The following is a 26,657-nucleotide window of genomic DNA, read 5'->3' as shown; positions in this document are numbered from 1 at the left end:
TTTGCAATATTGGTACAAAAAATTAAATGAAACAATCATCCATTGCCCCCCACACGTGTGCACATGTACGAAATGACCAAAAAAGGAAGACAACAACCAAAGAGTATCACAAGATCTAGGACATTTCTGTTACAACATTTTGTCTGGAATAGCACCCAGCATTCGACAGTTTATTATTACTTACTCATACCAATATGAATACAAAGTCGAGTAAACTAAAAGTGTGGTACAACAGCATTCAATGTTGATAAGTGATGATGAAACCAAAGTAATTTTACATGCACATTAGAGCAATCAATCTCTAACAGCTAAACATGGATGAATTGATGAGAGAGACAGAACAGATGTTATATAAGATGCATTGAAGAGAATTCCTCTTTACAAGAAATTTTGAGAATTAAAATCTTTTTTAAGGGAACGTCAATAAGTACTCTTAGATAACTGAGCAGGTAATGCAAAAACGAAAGCACTTATTTACATAGTATACCTGCATTAAATGGGAAAAATATCAAAGCCTACAAAACCGTACACTTGTTCACTCAACTATAGCTGCCAAAATGGATGATTATCACATTTCTAGAAATTGGATCGCACACTCAAAGCAGCTGGGAACAAGCTTGGTCCACAACCTGCCAAACAGTAATTGCCAATTGACCTGCAATTAGTAATAGTCATCCAAAATCCAAGATTGCAATTTATTAAAAGAAGCGTAAAGCGCCCCTACGTACACATGCAGTATACAATAGAACTCTTACAAACCCAAAACCCCAAAAACAGCAACAGAACCCATCAAGCCCTCCCAGCCAAAAAGCACCCATAACACCCAAAACCCACAAGAAACTCAAATCCCAAAAAACAGTTGAAGCCCCAGTCAAAACCCTCCCCGAAAACACTCAAATCTGCACCTAAAGCACCACAACCCAAGAAACTCCCGAAACCCACAAGAACACCCAAAACCAAAATCCAAACAAATTAATTCAATGTTTCAAGGTCCTTAATCAAAAGGCTAAACTATGTAATGTATTTTAAAACACAAATAAACCACGCCCTCTCCGCTACTAATGAAATTGAATTATATATATAAATTACATAAGAGTTGGGAAACGGGTCCCAGCATGTGGATTCACTCAAAGTAGAAAGTCAAAGGGAAATTTTATAAACAGGTCTTTTGATAGTCCAAGATCCTGGAATATCTTAGTCTGAAATATAAGTCGCAGTAACTTGAGGCTATCTGTTTACCACCATGGCACCAACTCTTAGGCCTTAGCAAAATATATTGCATGATACATCTCAGTATCAGATGAGAATGACACAAGACGTAATTTCAAAATGGGTCTGTTTACATTGCTGGTAAACATACCGTGGCAGCCGTTTTATTGTCACTTTGCAAGATATTGCTGATATATAATGTTACTATTTATTTATCACATAATATCTCATTAAGACATAAAATTAACTCAGCTAACTATAGTGAAATTAGCTCCATGGATCCCTTTTCAACTAATTGGGATCAACTACATGTAACTTTTTCCACCATTCTAACATATCCAAGCTCTCCTTATATCCCTCTTTATCACATCCTTCTTCTCTACTTCTCCCCATGCTATTTTAAGCATCCCTCTACTCCTTTCCCTCCTTCAACTCGAATCAAATCCCTTTACCTTTGCGCATCTTCATATTTAATCTAAAGACAGCTATGTTATAAACCCCAGATGGAGGATAATATAACACAACCAAGTCCAATATCAGCATATTTTCTTTTGAGGTCCATACACTATAACAAGCAGTAAGTAAAGCACAATGACAGCAATTGTAGCTATGGCTCCCAATGAACCAAGCCAACATCAATATTCAGCTGTTTGAGCTTGATCAACCAGAAAATACACAGCTCAAGTTTCACTTGACCCCAGGTGGTTCAATATGTTAGCTCAAGCTCGGCTCAATATAATTTTGTGAAGCTCAAGCTCGGTCACTTAAGTTAAGCAGCCTTTATTGGCTTTTAAGTTGATTCATAATCAACTACAGGAAAAAAAAAATTAAAAATAAAAAATAAAAATAATTGTTAGACAAATTAATTGAAAAAAAAAAAATCATATTTTTTACAACTTCAAGACAATTGGAGATACTTTCATAAATATGGGAAAAATACACATATCTCCCTTAAACTACCACTCAATTGTCAATGTTCCTCCCAAACTACCAATTGTGTCAATGTCCCCCTAAACTACTAAAAAATGCCAATGTTCCCCCAGTGACAAAAATACCCTCCATAAAATTATTAAAATTCTTAAAATAAAACATTTTATTTAAAAAAAAAAACTAGAAAAATTTAAAATACAAATTTATAAGGGCATTTTTGTCTTTTTGAAACAAATTTATGGTCATTTTTATCTTTTTGTTGGTCTTGGGGGGGAGGGGGGGATATTGACATTTTTTGGTAGTTTAAAAATGACATTGACACAATTAGTAGTTTGAAGAGGATATTAATAATTTGATATTAGTTTGAGACGGATATGCGAATTTCCCTATAACTATTGAACATAAAATAATGTTAAGATTAAAACAATTTGAATCACAGTGAATTAGATAGATGTCATTTAAACTAAAGTAATGCTACTCTTCACACTCATATCACACAGGCTTACATGTGTTTTAAGTAACTTTTTTTTTATTTTTTTCTTTTTTTAAGTGGCTAATATGAGAAGCCACTTAAAACACATCATGTCAGTCAATGTGACATGAGTGTGATAAATGGGTATGAAGAGCAGCATTACTCTATAAACTAATTGCTTTCTGACACACACTTGTGAAGCCTTGTAATGGAAAGGTGTGAGAAGATAGACATACCACTTATTCAAAACCATCACAAGCAATGTACTTTTGAATTCTAGTGTATGTTACGGTTTAGCAATCCTTGAAATGATAGGTAAAGGTCTTTGTTATCTGTCCCAAATATCTGTTCTGCTTTCCTTAGAGTTTCCTGAAAGAAAATGATTGCAACCCATTTACTAGTTTGGTAAACAATACAAGTGCAAGCAATTTAAGAATAAAACTAGCAATTACTAAGCACTCAACAACTCATTACCTCTCGATTTTGCTTTTGAGCATTTAATTCCTTAATATTAGCCAGAAATGCACTGAACTGTTCGTATGATAGCCGACTTCTGGATTACATAAAAAAATAAAAAAATAAAAATAAGTAATCGAGATATTATTAAAAGTGTTGCACAAAAAGTATACATGAGAAAACACTTAACTAGAAGAAGAAAAAAGATAAAGAAAAACAATGGCAAAGAGCCCCATTACTATTGTAATAAGTTACTCAATATATATTACAATGGCAATTACGGAACTCACCTGGCTTGACGAAAGAACTCCTTTCCGTCAATTCGAGGAGTGCGCCCTACACATTTTTTTTACCACAACTTATGAAAGATAATGAGATGGCAGAATGAAACAATCTGTAAATGTGACAGGCAATAACTGATCTGCAAGCTGTCATCTTCTATTACAGACCATACTAAACATACACTTGAATGTTAAGCTTATGTAATTATGGGAAACAGCAAAAATCCCTCAAAAAGAATTGTACTCAAATAGCAATAACTCTTAAAAACCTGGCTGTGGACGTCCACGAGTAGGTGAGTTTGCTGCTGATGACTGCTGGCTTGATGGGTACCATGAAGACAACATAGCCCGTCCTTCATATGGCAGTTTTGCAGGAGATGTTGTACCAGAAGTTTTCTGGGGAGATCCAACAGCAGAATAACCTCGAGGGGACCCACTTGTGGAAATAATTTTTGGAGTTCCAGTTGGTGTAAGCCGTGGTGTTATATATGGAGTCATAGAAAATCTTTGCGCCCCATGCCTTGATGCTGCAGACCAAAAGTAGCTTGAATGCAAAAACTTATAGCCTCTAGTAACTAGTATAATTTCAACACCCCTACATGGTTTCATGACTTCTTAATTATATATAAGAAACTAAGCTGCCCCAAAATGTATATACCTATATATAAATATTTTGCACATCTCCCACACACTTGAGGCTCTTCTTTCTTTTTAAAAAAAGAATGCACTTATCAAAATAAAACAATACAAAAGTGTATGCCTATGCAAAGAATAATGGAGGCATAGCAGACTACGCAATTCCTTCATCAATGGAACTCTTAGTTTTCATATTACCAAATATTAGTACTTAAAATAATTGCCTTTTTAATTGGTAAGTTAGAAATGCACCAAGTGGGTTTTGATCCCATAACCTCCCCCCATCCTGCTGATTTGGGGAAAACAAATGCTATTTGAATTAGAACTCATTGGCATTGCTAAAAATTATATTCATCATTCATTTCATTATGTTCCTAAGATTTCATATTAATTATTGATTAAGGTTTTAAATTCTAGATGCCGAGATTTTAAGCAAGTTCTTTATTTAGTGATAATAATCTGAGGTACTACACATGCCGATGGGATTAACAAAATTGTCATCGCCATTGTATTCTTGCATAGAAACAGACAAAAGCCTTTAAAAATGGATTCTAGGAAAAATAGTATTGCATTAACATAATACACTAGGTTCCTCCCACCCTCCAATTCTTCAATATTAGGGTTGTTTCAAACTGTGATAAGAGGTTTACCAGATGTATGCCAACAAACGGTAATTGCAAAGCAGATACGCACAGAGGGACATAACAATATTGCTCACATACAAAACTGATGTGTTTCTTATGAATTATGTTTATCTTATATGTCTCAGAATATAATCAGAACAAAATTGTAAGCCACTGAAAGGGGACTCTGAGAACAGAAAAGGCGAGTACATATACCTTCATCAGTTACAATTCCAATATCTGTTGAGCCACTGAAAGATTGATGTGCCATGTAGCCATTTGCACCCTCATCTGTAAGCATTAGCAAAACGCACAATGCCCACCAGGTGGCAGGCAACATAAAAGAAACAAATGTGAGACCTTTGACGAAGAGCAAAACATTTTCTAAGCAACATTAGTTCATAACAGTCACATTTATCAAAAGGTTCATGAATTAGGTAAATAGTACCCTTACCAGGATATGCCTTGGGAACTGATTGGTCACAGGTTCCAATATCAACAGTTTCAGCTAGCTGTTTAAACAAAACACTATAGCCAATAAGCGTCCCAGGAAAAAACGCTCGATGATCAATAGAATAGCTCCATACAAAACACAAAATGTCCATGTTGAGAAGGAGCAGAAACTTAAATCATGGAAAGTATGGATAACCAAGATTGATAAATTAGGAAATCTTACGGATGAATTATCATCATTCAGGGACAGCATCAGTTGTCTCTTAAATTGTTCCAACTGTCAATTCAAAAAAATATGCCAGCAATTGTCTCACATGAGCTTGCAGCATCCACAATAAAGATAATTTGATAGCAGTAGACAAATGAAATAAACCAGAGAGTAACGAAAGAAATAAACTCTGAACAGGAGAACAAGGGGCAAGGAGGCAGATAGGTGAACCTAAAAAAGCTGAACCCCTAAGCTGAAAAATAGGTCAGTAAGTTTAAGCATCATAAGATCAGAGGGGATTGAATAAAGATACGGACATAAAGAGAAAAAGGAATGAAAACGTGAAAATTCTATACAAATTAAAAGATGAACAAACAACATTGTTGGCATCAATGTAGTTGCAATGGTCCATTAAGGCAATATGCTTTAGCAAAACCAAGTACTTTATCCTCATAACATTCTAGTCTTTCAGGTTTATTTTAGCCAAGTCAACTACAAAAAGAATCAGTGTTCCTTGAGAGCCTTGAATTCAGGCTACTACTAATGTTCAATCTTGCAAATGGAGGAAAGGTTTTGAGCCTAAAGGAAGAATATTTAACATATTCTAGAAGTGACGAGATGGTAAACCTCATCATGAAAATCAATTAAAATTATATTAAAAGAAAAATGGAAAGAATTAAACTAGACTATGATTGACATGGGACTAGCATGTTGAAATCTTTCTAAAGTTATTTGTCTAGTCAAATTTGTTTCTTTTGTGAAATTAGGGGTGTAGAAATATAGCCCATGGGAATCATATGGTCACTGATTTCCTCATACTCCCTCCTGCTATAATAGTCCAAATTTCCTATTTTTGCTGTCAGAAAGTTTTTTCTATTACCAAAAAGTTTAAAAACCATTTTTTCACTTTCCCAAACGCCCCCTTCTCATTTGCATTTTTATTAAATAGAATTTGATGTACTTTTTTTACTTTTCAACTTGAGGGTAGCATTGGAATTTTAGTACATGAGAGATGTTGGTGGTAATTACTGTCAGTATCTTAAAAATTGTGCATTTTGAAATGGGACAATTTTTAATGGACAGAGTATACCGCATACGAGACAACAAAATTATGCCATTCCTTTGTTAGCACTTAAGCGACTATTTCTTTCTTAATCTTGAAGTTCTCACTTATTATTATTTATATGCTTCTGCCATTCCTGAAGTTCTGTTTTGATCTAAAATCCAAATCATGAACTAAAGCTCCAATCCTAGTGATTTTTATGACTTCTTTTCATCATTAACAGAGTAAAAAATAATTAGGCTTTATCTTGAGTTTGTCCAAGAAGACCAAGAAGGAATACTCTGAAAGCCTACTTTATTAAACAAAATTAGACATCTAAGAAGCCGAATATTGAGCATGTTTATGTAATTATGTCCATCAAACATTGCCAAACACAGCAAACCGGAGCCATTTGGCCATATCAGCTGGACTCAGCTTGACATATTTTTCATGGCCACTCGAGGCAGATCGTCTTAAAATCAAACTACATGTTTTTCATTTTTTTTATAAGTAAGAAACCAATTCCATTAAAAGCATAAGGCGCCCCTTAGTACACTAGGAATATACAAATGAAAACCTAATTCAAACAAGAAAAGCAAGCAAGAAAGTCATCAAAACCAAACAGCAAAGGGTGTACATAAACTGTAGTCCAAATGTACAAAAAGAGGATAAAATCTCCTCCAAAGTATTTTCCAAATCCTTGAAGCTCCTATTATTCCTTTCCCGCCATTTTCATGGGCCACGGGGGTGGCCGACAATGGCCAAAGCCCTCCTATATTTTTATTTTTTTTCTTTTTCTTTTTGGCCATTGGGGGTGGCCGAACCACACCTGTGGCCCTTGGGGCCTTGGGGGTGGTTCAGTGGCCCCAAGGGCCAAAACTCTCATAATCTTTTTTCTTTTTTTTTTTCCTTCTTGGCCATAGGGGTAGCTCTTTTTTTAAATTTTTTTTTTTTTAAGTTTTTAATTAGGTTTTAAAGATTTTTATTTTCTATTTTTTATATTATGCCATGTGTCAACCCTTAGGAGTTGACACATGGCAGACCATCAAATATGAGATGGAAAAATAGAAAGAGGTATCAAGTCCGTCTTTTCCCAAAATTCAGGTACTATCTGCGATAGGAATTGAAACGGAAGTACCAAAAACTAAAGCTTTAAAATCACAAGTATCAAATATGTCTTTAACCCATAATTTTTTCCAAATCACTGACAATTAGGCTTTTCCTCAACTTCTCTTTAGAGTCTAACCCTCTCTCTTCCTCAAGCTTATCAAGAGCGCAAAGTTCTTCAAGACGAGCTTTTTTAAGGGAATCCACATTCTCAAACACCTGTTCATTCCACAGTTTAAGGTCAACCTTTAAGGTATTAAATTTTTTAGCAAGAACGAAACTAGGAGGGCCTTGAAAGCTATAAGACCCTCACCAAAGCCTCATCTTATCCACAAACCCCTCTTCCTTCAGCCACATATTCTCAAACTTAAAAAGTCTTTTACCCCCTTGGATACTACCACCGTCAAGGAGAATAGGAAAGTGGTCAGAGCACAAACGAGGAACGCTATTTTTTTTCCAATGAATAATAATAATTTATAGAAGAATAAGGAAATTCAAACGAGGAACCCTCTTCTGGAAGAGCCAAGGATATTTAGCTTCCCAATCCAGAGAAACAAGAAACTTATCAAGTCTTGACCAAGAGGAATTATTAGACCACATGAACGACCCCCTAGCGAGGGAAAGATTCATGAGACCTTGCTCTGAAATAAATTCAGAAAACTCAATCATCGCGAGTGAAAAACGAGCTATCCCTAATCTTTCGCAAGGAAAGCGAGTGACATTGAAATCACTACCAATGCACCAAGTCAAGTCCCACCAACAAAAAAGGCCAGCCAATTCCTCCCCCATAAAGACTGATATTAGGACCATAAACCCCCACAAAAGCCCAAGCTGAGACATTATCAACATTTCTAAAAGAGCAAGCCACAACATACTCCCCCACACACACCTCAATCTTCTCCACAACCTGATAAGCGCTGAATATTGCAATTCAAGCCCCTTAAATGACACTTTCAAAGCATGCTGGCAGCCATGGGATCGAGCGCACCTACGCTGGAGCACCCCACCAGCTATGCTCGAGCACACTCAGGCGTACAGTACACGGCAGTAGTCCTTTTCCACCTTGGGTTAGGAATTCATAAAATGAAAGGGTTGTCATTCTCCTATTTGGACTAAGAAACTAATTTTCGATTTTTTTGAGATTTCTAGGGCTCCTAGGGTTTTCATAAACCCAATAAATAGGTCTCTAAACATTGAAGAAAAACACACTACTACCTAGAGCTAAAATTCAGTAAAATACTTCTTGAAGAGTTGAAAAGTAAATCATGGCAAGATGCCATCTCAGCAGCCCCATGAGCAGCTAAAACCCTTCGTAGGGTATTGATGTAACCCTATCCAAGTACAATGGTTTGATTGTATTTTAATTTAGAGAATTTTAGTTTATGCATGTTGGTTGTATAATTATGGAAATTGCTACAATTTGATATTATTCTTAATATTTTAATGCAATTGTTCTTAAATTCAAAATCAATAATAGTAAAATTCTTATCTTGTCTTAGAAAGCTTTTTACCTTTTATTGAACTCAAATCATTCTTATTTTCTGTGATTATGAGAATGATGATTATACAACGAGTTTAATTTACATATGATCAAGAGGGTTAGATAGGCCATACTTAAGGAAGACGGATCATACTACACCCTAGTTTAGTATAATTTAGGTAGACGATCCGTGCCAACCGAAAATGGATTATACTATTTCATTTATCTACTAAAGAATTAGATAATCCATACCTAGAGAAGACGGGTTGTACTGCATCTTAGTGGTTAGGTGAACGGTCAATGCCAACCAAAGATGGATTATACTTATTCTTCAATAAGGAAATTTCTTGTTTATTTATAACATCCATAGAATGAATCTCTCTCTCTCTTTAATCTTCATAAACTTAATAACACCACCCCTGTAGTCCTTGAAGTTCGACACCCTCTTTATAGCCTTATCTTACAAAGATTCGTTTTATTGCAAGTGGTTTAATTTATTATTGATATATTTTTGTTTTAAAAAGATCATATCAATTTTTGGCACCATTGCCAGGGATCATCGAGGATGTTATCATTCGAGTCAACAATTTCTATTTTCCCGTCAACTTCATCATTCTTGATACTGAACCGGTGGCCAATCCCACAAAGATGATCCCTATAAGCCTCAGTCGCCCTTTCTTAGCTACGGCTAATGCAAACATAAACTGTAGGACTGGAATTATAAAGATCAAGTTTGGGAATCTAAAGGTAAAATTGAAAATCTTCCATACCTTCCAGCGACCATCGGATAAAGCTGAGTGTCTCTTTCTAGACTACATAAAGGACTTGGTTGCAGAGCACCCTCCTTGCGTTCTGACTAAAGATCCCTTCGAGGTCGATATGACACACATCAGGGTGGATAACCATGATACAGTGCAAAACACAGGTCAAGCAAATTCATGGCTTCACACTACTGCCAGACTCAACGTTCCTCCCTGGCCATACCAAGCACGTCTCGACTGCTGCTTTCAAGTAACACTCTCTCACAATGGTCCAAGAAGGTAAAAATCAAATGTACCAGAGGCAACGATTGCAGCCCTACATAGAGGGCATTGCACAGAATGGAGATGCCGATTCCATCAACTTGATGGATCCCACTATTTGGACTTCACGAGTCTTTCTCACCCTTTCTCCATCTTGTTTTTGATTTCTTAGTGGATCTGGCTTGTCTGGCTGGAGACATTAAACTTAGCGCTGGTGAGAGGGAACCCATCTTGTAACATTTTTTTTTTTTTGTAGTTTCTGGTTTCAAGTAAGAGCTCTTCATTGGGCTCGAGCGCATCCAACACAGGCATCGAGGCTCGCGTGCACTTTCATCTGGACTCGAGCGCATCTAGCAGAGGATATTGGGATCGAGTGCAATTTCAACAAGGCTCGAGCACATTCTTGAGCTCGAGCGCATTACCCAGCTAAGCTCGAGCGCACGCATACAACAAGGGCACGTGACTCTTTTTATAAGAGAAACCAGCCTCATTTTTTCATTTCATCTCAAAAGGCTCAAGCTCTCTCTCCCAACCAGCAGTGTCGTCCTCAAGCGTCTTCACTATTCACTTCCAATCCAGACTTCATGCACCTTATTACCTCGATTCCTAATTCAGGTAAGGTTTGGATTCTCTCCTTGGTGCGACCTAGCTCCAACTCTTCCACATCTCGGGTTTGTTGTACTCCAATGCCCTACGCCCAGTAAGTGCTCGACAAATTGCCCCAGCCAAATTGCAGCATGCACACCACTCTTAATTGCATATGGATAGTTGAGAGACTCATAGGCATTTAAGATGGGTTGGTGGAGCTTGCCTATATAAAGGAATGAGAGCTCATTTGTGGATCATTCCATTCTAAGAGAGCTAAAGAATAGTGAGAGAAAGAATATCCAAAGCTCAAGTGAGCCATTTGAGAGAGAGAATTCTCTTTCTAGAAACACTATCAAGTGTTGTTTTAGGTGTACTTGGGCCTTTGGGCATGAGCCATTATTTGTATCTCCCTTGTTTTTATAGTAAAAGATCTTGATCTATCTTGTCCAGTGGACGTAGGCCAAGTTGGGGTCGAACAACTTAAATTCTTGTGTCTATTTTGGTAGTTTTGTTTCTTGATATTTACTTTTCAATTTATTTTGTTGCCTCTGTTACAACAAATTGGTATCAGAGCCAAGTCATATCAAGCTGGGTTTTATTTGTCCAAATATTGTTCACAAGTACTGTGTATGGGTTTTGTTCAATTCTACGTCTAGGGAGGTTTTGTCAACCAGCAACTTTGTTGTCTAAAGGGAGACTAGTTTTTAAGTGGGACCGATGTGACCCCTCCAGCCTTTCCTAAAAACTTTCCTAGTTGTATTTTGGACTTACCTGTTTCACAGTTTTAACTTGTGACAGTATTGACAGATTCAACAAAAGATGGCGACATAATTCGATATTGAGAAGTTCGATGGAAGAAACGACTTCAACCTCTGGCGGGTCAGGATGAAGGCCTTGTTAGTGCAACAAGAGTTGTCCAAGGCGCTAAAGGGAAAGGATGCACTACCAGAATCATTGACTGAAGATGAGAAGGAAAAGATCCTGGAAAAAGCACACAGTGCAATTCATTTGTGCTTGAACAATGAAGTACTACACGTAGTAGAAGAAGACATAGTTGCCAATTTGTGGCTGAAGCTGGAGAGCTTGTACATGACCAAATCACTCACAAATCGCTTGTATTTGAAGAAGCGGTTGGCCACACTTCATATGCATGAAGGTATGTCAGTTAAGGATCATCTTGATATATTCAATCGAGTGATTATTAATTTGAGAAACATTGATGTTAAAATTGAGGACAAGGATCAAGCTATTGCTCTTCTGTGTTCTTTACGACCTTCATATGAGCACTTTGTTGATACCATGATGTATGGTAGAGAAACTCTATTTGTAGAAGATGTGAAAGCAACCCTAAACTCCAAAGAATTGAAGAAAATGGTGTTTGAAGGTGTTGCAGAAGCTCGGGTGAAGGACTGGTTGTAAGAGGACGATCCAAATCACAGACCAAAAAAAGAAATTAAAATTTTTCGAGTGTCACAAGGAAGGGCATTTTCGAAAAAACTGTCATGAGCTCAAAAATAAAGGGAAAGAGAAAGTCTCTAATGATGGTAATGCAACTGTAGCAAAAGGTGATTCTGATGACGACGAAAATGTTTTGGCCGTATCATCTTTTTGTATTTCCAAAGGCTAGGTTCTTGATTCCGCATGTTCCTTTCATTTATGTCCCAACTAGGACTAGTTTGCTTCTTACAAGAGTGTTGAAGGCACTGTTTTGATGGGCAATGACATGGCCTGTAAAATAGTGGGGATCGGAACAATCAAAATCAAGATGCACGACGGAATTGTGAGAACACGTACAGAGGTGAGGCATGTTCCAGAATTGAAGAAAAATCTAATATCTACGGGTGCTCTAGACACCATCGGTTGCAAGATCGTGCAGCAAAATGGAGTTTTGATAGTTATTCATGGTGCCCTGGTCGTGATGAAAGGCAGCAAGGTGGGAAATTTGTATCATCTTGCTGGTGAAACAGTGACTAGGGAGCAGCAAAGGCAGAAGTTGGAGAAGATGTTTGCCCAAGTGATGGGGCAGACTTTCGAAACTTCTGGACAAGTCGAGGCCATGTTGGAACTGCCTCAAAATGCTTGGAAAAAGGACCGGGTGAAGGCCCCGGAGAGTTCATCCACCGGTTTGATGAGGACGTCGACTTCCAGTGGTGTGGATGGGTTGTCACTGCCTTGACATGCCTGTGGCGTGGCAGCATGAGTGTGTGCCTTGCACCCTTGCTGGCCACCAAGCCATGGCATGTGGAAGGCATGCCATGGGTGCAAGATAAGAGCTGCCGGGTCCATGGAGGGGCACATGGTCCAGTCACTTGCTGGATGGTTGGGTTAGAACCCAACCTTGATTGATGATAGCTCAGGAAAGGTGCTTGGAGAAGGGCTAAGGATGCTAAAAAGAATCAGTTGGTGGGGTCCATGCAAGGTGCATGGCCTATGCCAATAAGGCCCAAGAGCTGCTTGGGGCACATGACTTGTTGGTGTGGCTTGTGAGTGGGCTAGGTGTGGCCCAAGCCCTTGATTGCATGCTGACTTGACCCTTGTTGCTGGATTCTGCTGAGAGGGGCTACATGGTGCCTATGATGTCTATGAGTATGCTGAGATGAGCTTGTAGGAAGTGGCGACATGGCGGCACTGTCCTGCCCAAGTGAACCTGATGTGCTAGGGTGCAATGAGTGCACCATATGGCTTCTGCATGATAATGGGCATGCAAAAGGGCCTTGAGTGAGGCAATGAGCCTACCATGGGCGCTGCCCAAGTGATCTGCATGAAGGTTGAGTGCTGCAGTGGAGAATGCCAGTGATGCCAGGCTACTATACATGTATTGGGCGTGCCTGGTGGCTGTGGTGTGCGACAGTGAGCCTGTCATGGGTGTTGTCCAAGTTATCTGCATGAAGCTTGCATGCTACAGTGGACAAAGGGTTGCTGTGACATGCCTGCAAGAGGTAAACATGTAGCAATGTGCTGGCTGGGCATTGGTGGAGTTGTTGCTGCCTTGTGTGGGTTGTTGTGTGAATGCAGGAGGGTTTGCATTGGTGCTGACTTGTGGTAGTGCATCAGACATGACAGATGGATGGTTTTCCCAACAAGGTGGAGATACGTTCTTGATGGTTTTCAAGTCAAGGTGGAGAATTGTTGGGTTTGACTTGTCACCCATCAATTATTTTTAATTGCACATGGGTAGTTGAGAGGCTCATGGTTGAAAGTTGGGCATCTTAATTGCATATGGGTAGTTGAGAGGCTCATGGGCATTTAAGATGGGTTGGTGGAGCTTACCTATATAAAAAGGAATGAGAGCTCATTTGTGGATCATTCCATTCTAAGAGAGCTAGAGAATAGTGAGAGAAAGAATATCCAAAGCTCAAGTGAGCCATTTGTAAGAGAGAGAATTCTCTTTATAGAAACACTATCAAGTATTGTTTTTGGTGTACTTGGGTCTTTAGGTGTGAGCCACTATTTGTATCTCTCTAGTTTTCATAGTAAAAGATCTTGATCTGTCTTCTCCAGTGGACATAAGCCAAGTCGGGGTCGAACCACTTAAATCCTTGTGTCTATTTTGGTCATTTTGTTTCTTGATCTTTACTTCTCAATTTATTTTGGTGCCTTTGTGGCTCTGTTACAACAGCAGAGACTTGGCCTTACCATTCCTTTACCTTATCACTCAGCTCCTGCATGCAAAGAGGGGTAGCGCTCCTGGATGAAGATTTCACTATCACAGACTTTCTGAAGTTCGGCCTGCAGCAATGGAACCAAAGCACTTCCCACATGCGCCAACAAGCCCCCGCCATAGCTGAGGCGGAAAACGTTGAGGAGATGGATTCTCCCGAGGCCATGGAGGAGGATCCACTTGGGGAAGATGCAGCTCCTTCTAGGGAGGATGACGCTTAATATGAGGATGATGCCACTGCCCATCACACTAAGTATATACATCCTTGTGATGAGGTAGCTTGGTTACATATTGAGATAGCCGATCATCGCCGCGAATACCAAGAGGATCAACTGCAGAATGAGCAGGCTCACATGCAGACTCAATGATTGCTGCAGTCTCTTATGGAGAGATTTCCACCACCTTCATGAGCCCATGAGCATTTTTGGCTCCCACACTTCCAGGTATACTTTTATGTCCACATATTGGGGACAATGTGCTTGGATAGGGCTACATCAATACCCTACAAAGGGTTTTAGCTGCTCATAACGCTGCAGAGATGGCCTCCTGTCATGATTTACTCTTCTTCAACTCTTCAAGCTTTCAAGAAGTATTTTACTGAATTTTAGCTCTATGAAGCAGCGTGTCTTTCTTTAATGTTTAGATACCCATTTATAGGGATTAGGAGAACCCTAGAAGCCTTAGAAATCCCAGAGAAAAAAAAAAAAAAAAAAAAATCGAAAATTAATCTCCTAGTCCAAGTAGGAGGACAACTCTTTCCTTTTCTAAATTCCTAATCCAAGGTGGAAAATGACTGTTGTCGTGTACTGTACGCCCGAGTGCACTCGGGCACAAGGGACGTGCACTTGAGCGTAGGTGCGCTCGAGCCCTTGGCTAGTGTGCTCGATCTCATGGCTGCCAACATGCTTCCAAAGTGTCCTTTAAGCCTAATTTCCACAAGAATTTTTGCATCTATCATATAAAACCTGAAACATGAAAACAAAACAAAACTAAACAAATAACAATAATAAGGAATTAACATATGAGAGTTAAGAGACTTGAATGTGCAACATTCAGTGCTTATCACAACCCTCTATCCCACATCAGCAAAACTCCACCAGACGTCCCACTAGAAGGAAGATGACAGCAATCGAGAAACTAGCACCCCCCAAGCTTCTCAAATATATATATATATATATATATATATATATATATATATATATATATATATAATGTCTGCCTTCCACTACCTTTAAAAATTTCCAACTTTCAACCGCTTGCCACCTTGATTTAGCCCTCTAATGTTCCAAGAAATCAACCTAGTTTTCATGTGCAACCTCTTTGAATCCTCCCCTTGTTCCTACCACGAGAAGCACTGCCACTGAGCGTCATAGTTAATGGAGCTAAACAGATTGTTCACACCTTTTTTTCCCACTTTCGAACGGGAGCCCGCTCCCTAGCAACATTACTTGCTAATATGTCCACAAACAAAGCCGATAATCTTTCTTCAAAACCATCACAAGAAAGACCCACAAAGAGACTAAATTCCTCTATTAACTGCATAACCCAGTCTGAAGACTGCATCCCAGCCTTCCTCTTAGACTTTGCTGGTGGATAGCATGCCAAGGGGGTGGGCTCCCCCCTCCACGAACAACTTCATCTCCAAAACACGTCGATTATCCAAGGCATCATAAAAAACAAGACAATTCCCAACATCTCCCCCTTTCACAGAGGGGGGGAGTCTGATGGAGAAGAGGGCAGAGAGAACACAACCAAGGAGGAAGAATCAGACCCCAACACACCCTCGAAGCTTAGAGAAGAACAAGGCAGAGGACACCTAGCTGAAACGAGAGGCTCACCAGGAACAGCTACTGTAGGAGGAAGGTAACCCTAACCCCAACCCCCACCCACCACAGAGAGAGGAGAGCTAACCTTAATGGGAGAAGACCCAGCCACGCCGGAGAGCCCACCAGGGATGAGAAAGTGGATCGCCGGAAGACCCATCGAGAGTGGGGTTTTGGATCATCGAAAGTTTTAGAGGTGAGGGTGATCCCCCTTGAAGAGACCAAGGCCACCGGAGGCTCCAAGAAAGAAACCATCCCCATAGAAGATTCCAAGATCGCAAGGAACAAAAAAGAGAAAGGGTTGCCAAAGACCCCGCCAAGAACAGCGGTTTGATGGCTCCCCACGGTAATCAGCGATCAAGGCGTGGTGGGTACACCACAAGTAGAAGTCGAGGCATCTGGGCCACCGAATTGACCCGCATATGAGCCCAAAGGAGCCACTTTCAGAGAACTTGAGGCTCTTGGGTCGCCGGGTTGACCCACGCCCAAGCCCAAAGGAGTCTCCTGATGAAAAAGTCCCAGAACCTATTTGGGATTGAGTTGGGGTTCTTTGAAGCCCATAGATGCCTCCTTCGGATGGGGACCCAAAACAACCTTGGGTTTGAACACAAAATTGGGCCGGTTTACAGTGAAGCCCACGGTGGCTTTCCCTTTTGGGTCATGGGTAGGCGTTGATGTTCCTAGGTCCAAAGGAAAACTCGACAGTTGGGTTAAGCCCTCAACCGTCAAACAAAGCCAAACCCGATAGACAAAACCCAACTTCCTCTTGTAGCCTCAGCAACGTCTCCTAATGAAAAAGTCCCAAAACCTACTTGGGATTGGGTCGGGGTTCTTTGAAGCCCACAGAAGCCTCCTTCAGATGGGAGCCCAAAACAACCTTGGGTTTGAACACAAAATTGGGTCGGTTTACGATGAAGCCCACGGGTAGGGCTGATCAAATACCCGTGAACCCGCCCCAACCCGCATGCCCCGCCCCTAAAATCCTGGGTTTTAGTTGATTTTTTGCGGGTACGGGTCCAAAAACGATATACCCGTGCGGGGCGGGTCCCCGGGGTTTTTAAAAGCCCCGGGGACCCGCCCCGCCCTGCACAATTTTTTTTTTTTTTTTTAAAAAAAAAAAAAAAAAAACCCTAGCAGTGCCGCACCCCTTCGCCTCTTCTTCTTCACGATTTTCATCGTGCTGCGTCTGCTTCAATGGAATTATGGAAGTTGATAGGCCTCGCCGAGTCACTGATTTTGTGGGGACGTCATGAAGCTCCAGATCAAGGTTGACGAGAAGACCGGGAACGGCGGGAAAATCGTCGACGCTCGCTTCAAGAGGCCTCGCCGAGTCGCCAATCTTGAGGTCAATGGCCTCTCATCCCTTTTTTGTGATTTGTTTGAATCTGGCTTTTGTGATTTGTTTGTGATTTTCTTGTTTGAATCTGATTTTGTTTGAATCCGGTATTGTTTGAATCTGATTTTCTTGTTTGGTTCCTGAGAAAATCTAGCTTTGATTTGGTTTCTCATGTATCTAGATCTAGGTATTAAACCCGCATATCCCTGCACAACCCACCCCGCATCACCCCGCACCGCACAGGTTCTCTCCATTTTGTGCGATTTTCGCATCCTGCAGGGGTGCTGGGTGGTGCCAAAAAAGGGGCATCCCCGCCAACAATCCATCCTCAAACAAAGCCAAACCCAAAAGGCAATTCCACTTGTAGCCTCAGCAACGTCTTTCTCAAGCTGAGCAAATCAAAGCTTTCACCAAAATAAGTCTTACAACCTGCAAACCCTAGGTCCTTGTAGGACATCTCCCATCCCAACGTTGCAGAGGAAACAGAGGGCAGAGGACCACAAGTAAACATCGGAGCTACCTTCACCTAAGTTGCTGTCTTCACCGTAGCATCTTCATCGGAGTGCGGAGACGAATCGCCGGAACCATAAAAGCCTTCGCCTGAGCTTGAAAGCCCTTCACCGGAGTAGATATGGCCATCGTCATTGACCTCTAAACCGCCTTTGCATGTCTTTGAACCTCCTTCACCTCGACTTCCTCAAAAGAAGCTTTCAACCACCTTGGCACCCTAGCAGAGGCAACACCAAGACCTCTGCGTAGCTTCTCCCTCCCGATTTCGTCTCGACCTTTGGGTCTTTCAGCGCACGAAGCTGCTTGGTGTGACCGACATGCCCAACTCGAAGAAGGTTATCAGCTAAACGAAGCCCCAAACCGAAACGATCCCAAGCTTCACTGTATCTCCCTTTCGACACAAAGATGGAACCACTTCTTCTCCTACCCTCGAATTCTTCAACTACTAGAAACTAGCCATGTCTGTTGGAGCATTGCTAAGCAAGGACCCAGGGGTAGCCAGATATGGATTAGTTCCAAAAGACTCTTGAATCTTTCACCGTCACCAGTTCTTCATAGGATTTAGTCAACCAAGCTGCCTCGTCTTTGTCCAAGAGGATGGACCTCGTCACTCCTCTGCACTTTTTGCGAATCCTTAGTCCTATTATGCCTCCCACCATCGACATTTCGAATTCCTTAGACCATCAACATTTCGAATTCCTTCGACTCTACAAACCGCAATCTTGAGGACCTCACCATTTCCACAAAGATGGAAATCTTTTTAGGTTTAGGACTACTCCAGACCATTTTCGATATCAAACTACATGTTATTCGCACCAAGTTGATATTAACTTCACAGACAATAAATTCAGTTCAACTTCTTGAACTAAATGAAGACAATCTAAAAATACAAGAGAAGCCAAACTTACCATCATACACAAATACAAACAGTTCTTTGTGACAATTATTTTTTTAAGATTATTCAAGGTAACCAACTCAAAAAAAAGATCATGACAACATATTAGTAGATTCAAAATACATTTCATATCTCACATTTCCTGGATATTTCAAAGGAAGTGACGTTTCTATCTGTTCTACATCTACGACATTTGTCATTACAATGTGGTCATAAGCTTATTTCTTAGAAAGCAATTTTGTGGTAGTTCCAGAACCAAAACTTGGACTAAAACCTAGAATCTGATTAGCACTAATGATAGTTGTTTTAGTTAATTAAGTGAATGTTAGGTGTCAAATAAATTTTTTTACCATTTGGTGGGAAGGAAATAGCAGTGACTAGAAAGGTGCAGTGGAAGGAGAGCCCCAAAGGAAAAGAGAACCTACTTTTTCTTCATGTGATTAACTGCATAAGGAGAAAGGAGAGAAAGAAAACCAAATGGTGAGCTTAGGTTGGGAGAAAAAAGAAATCACTGCTCTTTCGCTAGTTGCAGCCAAATTTTCCCTCTCCTTAGTGGGCTGGGAAGAAATGGACAGCCATGGTTTCTTTCCTAATAACATACATACAGATATGTGAGGTCTACAATCCAACTCCACATACAACATGATCCAAAAATAGGGAATTATCCTCACTTACAATCCAAATTTTCTGTGCAATTTAAGTCCAGAATGACAAATAACAAAAAGGATATTCAATCAAAAGCTACTTCACCCTCGTCACTGAAGATACAGTTTTAAGCAAGTCATGATGAGCCAACATATACTGATTTTAACTCATCTTGGGCTACCCAACACAACCAGAAAGATATTTTAGAGCAGCAGACTTCTTCAACAAGGTTTATGACTTAATGCCATTTTTTCTTGGTCACAAAACTATTAACTTTTACAAGTTTGCAAAAGAAACGCTTTACAACATGCAGCAGATCCTAACCATTTGTATAATTTTTTAAGAAATCAACTATGACAAGACAAATTAGAAATATTGCTACCTTTGCATTGATGGAGCCAAACTTACCATTCTATTCTGATAAATTTCTTTCCCAACAAGCTCCATCTACTAGTTTTTGTCATCAATCATGGGGAAAAAAAAAAGGCTGAAAAAACTACATGTGTCCGCTCTTTCTAGTGTAATTGTTTTGTTTTTCAATCAAAAAGATGAGTTGCACAATATATAGAACAAAAAATAAAATAACCCCATCAAAGGAACACCAAGATGACTAAAATTAAACCACACGCAAATATTAGCACCTCACCTTTGCCAAATCACGGCCAAGTTTCTTTGCAGTCATTGCGCACGAATCGCGTTCCCTCGAAAGTTTCATCTTCAATTGAATAAAGAGACTCAAAAAAAAATAAAAAAAAATAAAAAATAAAAAATAAACAACAACAACAAAACATCAGTTTAAAATGAATCAACCAGAAATTCAGATTCTCCATTCTTTTGCTGAGACTGTAAAGGGAAAAAATGGTGATTTTTTAATTTTATAGTATCTTGTTTCCTCACTTTTTCTATTTTGGGACAGACCTGATCTCTCAAGGAACCTAATACAACCATTTGTTTTGAATGAGTTTATCGTATCCAAAATATAGTTAGATGTCATAACCCAATCACAAAGCCATTCACAACACCCATTCTCATATGGGCCAATCTTTTTTGACAGCATACTCATATAGGCCAATCTTTTTATACAGTTACACTCTCTAGGCTTAATATTACTGCTTTATTTAATTAATTCAACCCGTAATTAATTGAGAACCCAAAACAGCATAAAACAAAATCAGTTCACTGGCAACCACAGGATCATTCAAATACAACAGCTGAACATGACACAAAATATTAAGTTTGATTTGAGTTAATACTTCTTTATCCTTTAATTATGAAAATGATATAATACAACAGCCAAAATTGATCTCTTCGCTTTTTTCTCTATTTTGGCACCATAGAACCTGAGTGCAAACCATCCTAATATTAATTTCTTGGAGCGAATTTTACTCGATTGAGCTCCAACAGGGCTCCAGAGAAATCCACCCCTTTTTTCCAAAACCCAAAACTAGAAAAAAAAATGACAAAAATTCAGCAGCACGCAAACAAAACCAAAATAGTGATCTTTAACCAGAATTCAGCACCCAGGCACAACGAATCGATTCAATTGAGCCAAACACCCCCATTTGTTCGGAGCAAAACATAACGCCAAAACGCTCAAAACTCAAAAACTTCCTTTTCTTTTTTCTTCCAATTTTCTCAGCATCCAAATAGCAAGACAAAAAGAAAAGCACCAAATCACCATTTAAAAATAAGAAAGTAATTAACCCAAAAAAAGAAAAAAGGGAGTACATTCTCATCCACAGCGATTTTCAGTCTGGACTGGGACTCCTGGTAAGCGTGGTCGAGCCGGGAGACCCTGTCCTCGAGCTCCACGACGAGGCGGTCCTTCTCAAAGAGCTTGTGTCGCATGTGGGCCACCTCCGACTCCAGCTTCGACACGCGCGAGGCTATGGCCATGGACGTGATCTTCCGCGCCAGATCCAGCTGGTCGTACGGATCCGTCGGTATCACCGCCAGGATCTCGTCCCCAAGGTCGAAATCCGGCTCCACACTGTTCTGCGACATACCTGATCACCGGTCCTCTCGTGTGTTAGCGTGAGAGATTTAGGGTTTGATAGTCTGTGTGTGGTCGTGTGAGGGTATGGAGGTGGTGGTTGGTGTAGTTGCAGAGGATACAACAGCCAGGTGCTTGCCTCTTGACTTTGGACACGACGAATTGGATGTTATTTCTTTTTTCTCAATTAATAATTCGAATAGAAATGTACTCCTCCCTCCTGTTTTTTAAAGTTCTTTTCTCTTTTGCCTTTGAAAAGCGTGATTGTTTGAGTTCGAAATTTTGAGGTTTCCCTCCTAAATGGGCACGCAACATGTTATCCACATTTTGTTTGCTTTGATTAAAGGGGAAAATGTATTCTTGCCATTGTAGTTTGAGATTTTGAGAAATAATTTTTTGAGTTAAAATTTGATTATTCATTCCATTGAGTAAGTAAAAACAAAAAAAAAAAAAAAAAACAAATTGACAAAAGAACTAGTTCCATGTCAGCACTAACCATAATGTGACACGTATTATTTAGAATAAAAAAATAAATATTATAATAATTTAAAAAATCAAATATATATATATATAAAACAAAAGAACTAGTTTCATATTCAGGGATGCGGCAAGGGGACCCATTATCCCCTTGCCTCTTTCTTATATGTGCGAAGGCACTCAACTCTCTTCTCCACCATGTTGAGACTTTAAGTTGCATTACAGAAGTACCAACCTAAAAAAAAATAGGTTATCGACTTAGCAATTTATTTTTTATTGATGAGAGTTTGTTATTTTGTAAGGCAAATTCTGTGGAGTGGTGTAGACTAATGAGGTTGCATCTGATCAGAAGCTCAGCAAAGAGAAAACTTCCATAAACTTCACAGGAATACAAGCCCATAAAGGAAAGAGGAGATAATTCAACTATCAGGTTTCCCATACAAACAGGAAATCAGGAGTGGTGTGCCGTACAAGTAGGTGATGGTGGCAACACCACCTCCTATGCTTAAGCCTTTTAGAATAAATTCCAAGAGCCTTTTAATTGCTTAAACCCTTAGGAAATAAATAAATTCTAAGCTCAATCATCTCTACATAATAAGCCACTTAGGAATTAAATTCCTTTAATCTATGTTTTATCAAATAAAACAATCAAAAAAAATAAAAACAAAACTGAGGCCCAAATCAAATAGTCAATTTACATTAGCTCAAAGAGGGACCTAAGGAAAAAAAAAAAATACAATTAGCTTTTATAGGCCTATGATAATATTCGCACGACATTATTAATCAAAATTAATTCCACTAAACAAATGTGATTGCACTCTAATATGTATTTTCGAATTAATGAATTAATCCTTATGATGTACTTATTTATTACATATTACCAATCCATTTAATCATTTAGTAGTTGAACCAAAGTCAATACTGTGACGATCCATTTTTTTTTATATATACAAATTGAATCATTCACAGTGGCATGACGATTAGTCACAAAACCAACGCATAGTACACATTCTATAATATGTACCTGGTATATCGGAGTAATACATCTATGCAGCAAAAAACACAATGGTTCGTTTGGGAACCGAAGAGAATCAATATTCTCTTCGGGTATTTTTCTTTGAACCGGGTGGTTGAATCCAACCTCGATTCAACCCAAAAAACAACCTGAAAATCAGCCATTTTTTTCAAAAGCTACCTGATTTCTTGTGGGTCCCACACGTCATGTCTGCACAGTACACCCACTACACACAAATAATAATTATTTAAATTAAATAATATTTTTTTTATAATAAATAATTATTATTTCAATCATTATTTCACACTACTTTTCATAATACCAATCATTATACACAACTTTTCATACCTCCAATTATTTCCTACCATTAAAAAACACTATTTTTCAATCTAAAAAATTCAACACCCAAACACAATTTAAAAAAGAATTTAAATTCTACTCATCACCCAAACACATTTTCTTTGTATCAAAATTCACAAATGAAATAAGAATTCAATTCTGATTTCAAAAATCAAACACCCAAACGGACCATAAATCTTATAAAGCTATCAAATATTGTTTACAACAACAGAGCCAATTAAATTGTTTGTCTATTTAAGACTTAACTAAAATGTAATAATTACATATCAAAATAATGGCTTTACAAAAAAATACATGTCACAAGCGACATAAGCCATAAACAAAAGTCCACAAAATATTGACTACCCTCGAGTCCGTAGCATACAACCATCACGATGTGCTTCAGTGATAATACCCCAAATACATAGCCATTGGAACATCATCAACTTCAGCGGTACTTGCAACCAAAGCATCAGCATCTACACGATCGTGGTGTTAGCCACGTCCGTATAGGTGAATGTATGAGTTCACCAACTCAAGAGTAAATTACACATTGGTTTTCACAATGAGCCAACCATTTTCTTTCTACTATATGTTTACGATAATAGCTATTATTAACATGATGCTTTTGTTTTGAAAACGTTTCGTAGCTAATAGAGTAAACACATGCATTCAATAACAAGAGTAATCTTAATACATTACACGTACATACTTTTATATATCAAGTGACTCAGCTATACTTGTATACAAGTATTCCACAACTTCAGGAAATGCTAGCATACAAGTATTTCTAAGCATGCAAATCATCGACATCATAACTTGGTCATACAAGCATACATTATATTCCACAATTCTGGGGAATATAAGTATACAAGCACATCCAAACTAGACATTACTTAAATCATATGCAAACTAGTCGAATAAAAATATACATATGCTCTTTCCCATTATGACACATAGGTATATTAATACGTCTAACTATGAAATCATTTTCCAATTCATATCACACATCATCATGGTATGCATGCTCATGTTCTATTTTCTCGTTTTTGAATTCAGGAGGACCAACTCACTGGTGCCAGAAGCATCAACTTTGGGCTTACTGTTTCTGTTGCTAAGAGCATCAACTCTAGTCTTACACTTGTTCCACCCGTAAGGCATCAACCTGCAATGTTCGTTTCTTACACCAAGAGCATCAACTCTATGGCCTCATACTAACTCTACCTATAAGGCATAAACCCGCGGGGTTTACTTCCTACACCAAGAGCATCAACTCTGTGGTTCTACTGTTTCTGAAGCCAGGAGCATCAACTCTAGTCTTACTCCTGTACCACCCATGAGGCATCAACTCCAGGGCTTGTTCAGTGTTCATGATTTCGTTATGCTAGTGCATCAACACTATCTGTGCTCTATGTCCATGCTATCACATATGCAAATCATATCATGTTCAAATAGCATCATGTTCTTTCTTTTCAACTAATAATGAAACTCAACTTCACTTATTGCTCATCAAACATACTATAAAACATGTCTCAACATCATTTCATAATCATATTTCAAACACTTAAAACATCTCTAAAATATTTTTCATCATTCTTCAAGATATTGAAAGTAAGCATAAGCACATATATCCATAAAAAAAATAACATTGGCTCAACAATCATTCATATAGAAATTCTTATTATAAAAGTACTACAAGTTCTCAGTGAGTAAAATACTCATTTTGGCTGCTTGGATGTTAGGCTCAACTATGAATTCTTAGTCAACGACTTGCAATGTATCTCTGTATCAACACATTGTATGACATATTAGTATTTCTAACTATAAACTTTCAAAAAGCTCTTGAATTGCTCAAGGGCTATACCCATGGAAAATCCATAAAATTTTTAGGATCCCATTTGACAACCGAACAATAAATAACACTAACCCATAAGATTTTCTTAGGGTTAGGTACCAAAAACACCAACTTAAACTACTTAGACAAAAACTAGAGTTTTAGGGTTTACCTTGATTTCTCACCAAAGTAGGACCCAATGCCCGGAGATCGTATAGAATGCTTCAAAGAACTCAAAACCTAAAGCAAAAGGAAGATTACACTCAAGCTTTTCAAGATTTACACCAAATCTAGGGAAACTTGAAATTTCGGATTTACCTCAAATTAATCAGTGAAAACGTAGATCTCGTTACGTAGATCGCATTTTCGGAGTTAGATTTGAGTTTGGAGGCTTGAATCTTCAAGAATCAAAGGCTTTAGATGAAAAACCTAAGAGAAATTGTGAGAGAGTGAGAGAGATCCGGAAATGAGCTGAAAAGGAAGCTCATTTTCGTTTTAAAACGCAAGCTATCTGAACACGTAAGTGCCACGCATCTGATGAGTCGCAAAACTAAAGGTTATGGAAGCTATGTCCGGACACAACCCACAGAGAGTCCTTTTCGACTCTTTGATCCACCCATCCGGACACAGGTTTAGGCCCGTCCGGACCCGATCCCTAGAAATTCAATTTTGAACATTTTCTAATTGTTTTTTAGGTCTTTTCTTTCCATTTTACTAACTCTCTTACTTAATTAGTTTTATCCATGTTATTAACATCTAATTAACTTTTCGGACGTTACAAATACACTATAACTTTGTTCACTACCTCTTTTCCTTAATAACCTGATTTAATTATATGATTATCCTTTTTATAGCCTCTGACATTTCATCTCACCCTACACAAAACAAAGTTTCAGTAAATCTCACTGAAATATTCAGGCCCTAGCTTTAAGATAATCATTCCCATTAAATCTACATCAAGGAAAATATTCCTTATTACTTTGTTCTTATAAAAGGAAATGGATTCCTTCTTGAAAGGGGTGTTCCCACAATGCTACATGTGATCACTCAATACACAGATATGTTGACCATAGATTGATCTCACTATTTAATACATCAAAGTGACCTACATTTTACATTTGAGTTCACAATCTTCTTAGGATTTAGAGAAATTGTTATAAGGTGTCGTGTCGTACATCATTTTTTTTTGGTCACAATGTTAAGAGAATGATGACTCACGTTATTCGTTCAATGCATGGCACTACCTTGCACTTACACCAACATATCAACTAGGAGCCCTACTTGCTTCTCTTAATCAAGACAGATCGTTGAGATTGACATGTTATAGTCTAGATAGATTTCTCAGTTCCATTTACGATTATGAACAATCTTCTATAAGTTACAAGGGCATATGACTATGATCTTTTGTGTGATAATTTTATTATTTACACCATAGTCAAATACAATATAACTTAGAGACTTTATGAAAATATTCAAACAGATATGTACATGTAAAATGTTAATATATATGCCCAATGTTCAATATTAAACAATTATAGAAAATCATCATCAATGTAATTGGAGTTTTGGACACCAGTCCCAACACTTTCAAGCAAGAGATGACAAGTTCTTGACAATCCCCA

The 26,657-nt window shown here is 38.6% G+C and overlaps 1 protein-coding gene across 1 annotated transcript; it reads right to left on the bottom strand.

The window, feature by feature from the left end:
- Positions 1-323: 323 nt before the first annotated feature.
- LOC133876422 (uncharacterized protein At4g15545-like) lies at positions 324-21,582 on the bottom strand. The gene is made up of 10 exons (XM_062314705.1): positions 21,106-21,582; positions 20,024-20,092; positions 5,284-5,337; positions 5,062-5,119; positions 4,824-4,898; positions 3,618-3,875; positions 3,358-3,403; positions 3,086-3,164; positions 2,848-2,980; positions 324-629 (listed from the first exon to the last, which is right to left on the bottom strand). The coding sequence occupies exons 1-9, from the start codon at positions 21,379-21,381 to the stop codon at positions 2,888-2,890; spliced, it is 1,008 nt and encodes a 335-aa protein (XP_062170689.1). The 5' UTR covers positions 21,382-21,582; the 3' UTR covers positions 324-629; positions 2,848-2,887.
- Positions 21,583-26,657: the final 5,075 nt, after the last annotated feature.

The sequence above is a fragment of the Alnus glutinosa genome, chromosome 8 (genome assembly GCF_958979055.1).
Source record: "Alnus glutinosa chromosome 8, dhAlnGlut1.1, whole genome shotgun sequence".
NCBI classification, from domain to species: Eukaryota; Viridiplantae; Streptophyta; class Magnoliopsida; order Fagales; family Betulaceae; genus Alnus; species Alnus glutinosa.
The sequence above is the reverse complement of the archived record's forward strand: the minus strand, read 5'-3'. Positions and strand labels throughout refer to the sequence as shown.

Excerpts from the sequence above, each read along its gene's own strand:
- LOC133876422 (XM_062314705.1), bottom strand. The coding sequence starts at position 21,381 with ATGTCGCAGAACAGTGTGGAGCCGGATTTCGACCTTGGGGACGAGATC. Across the intron at positions 5,338-20,023 it reads TTGGCCGTGATTTGGCAAAG|TTGGAACAATTTAAGAGACA; the intron begins GTGAGGTGCTAA and ends TTGAATTGACAG. Across the intron at positions 3,404-3,617 it reads TCGTGGACGTCCACAGCCAG|GGCGCACTCCTCGAATTGAC; the intron begins GTTTTTAAGAGT and ends AAAAATGTGTAG.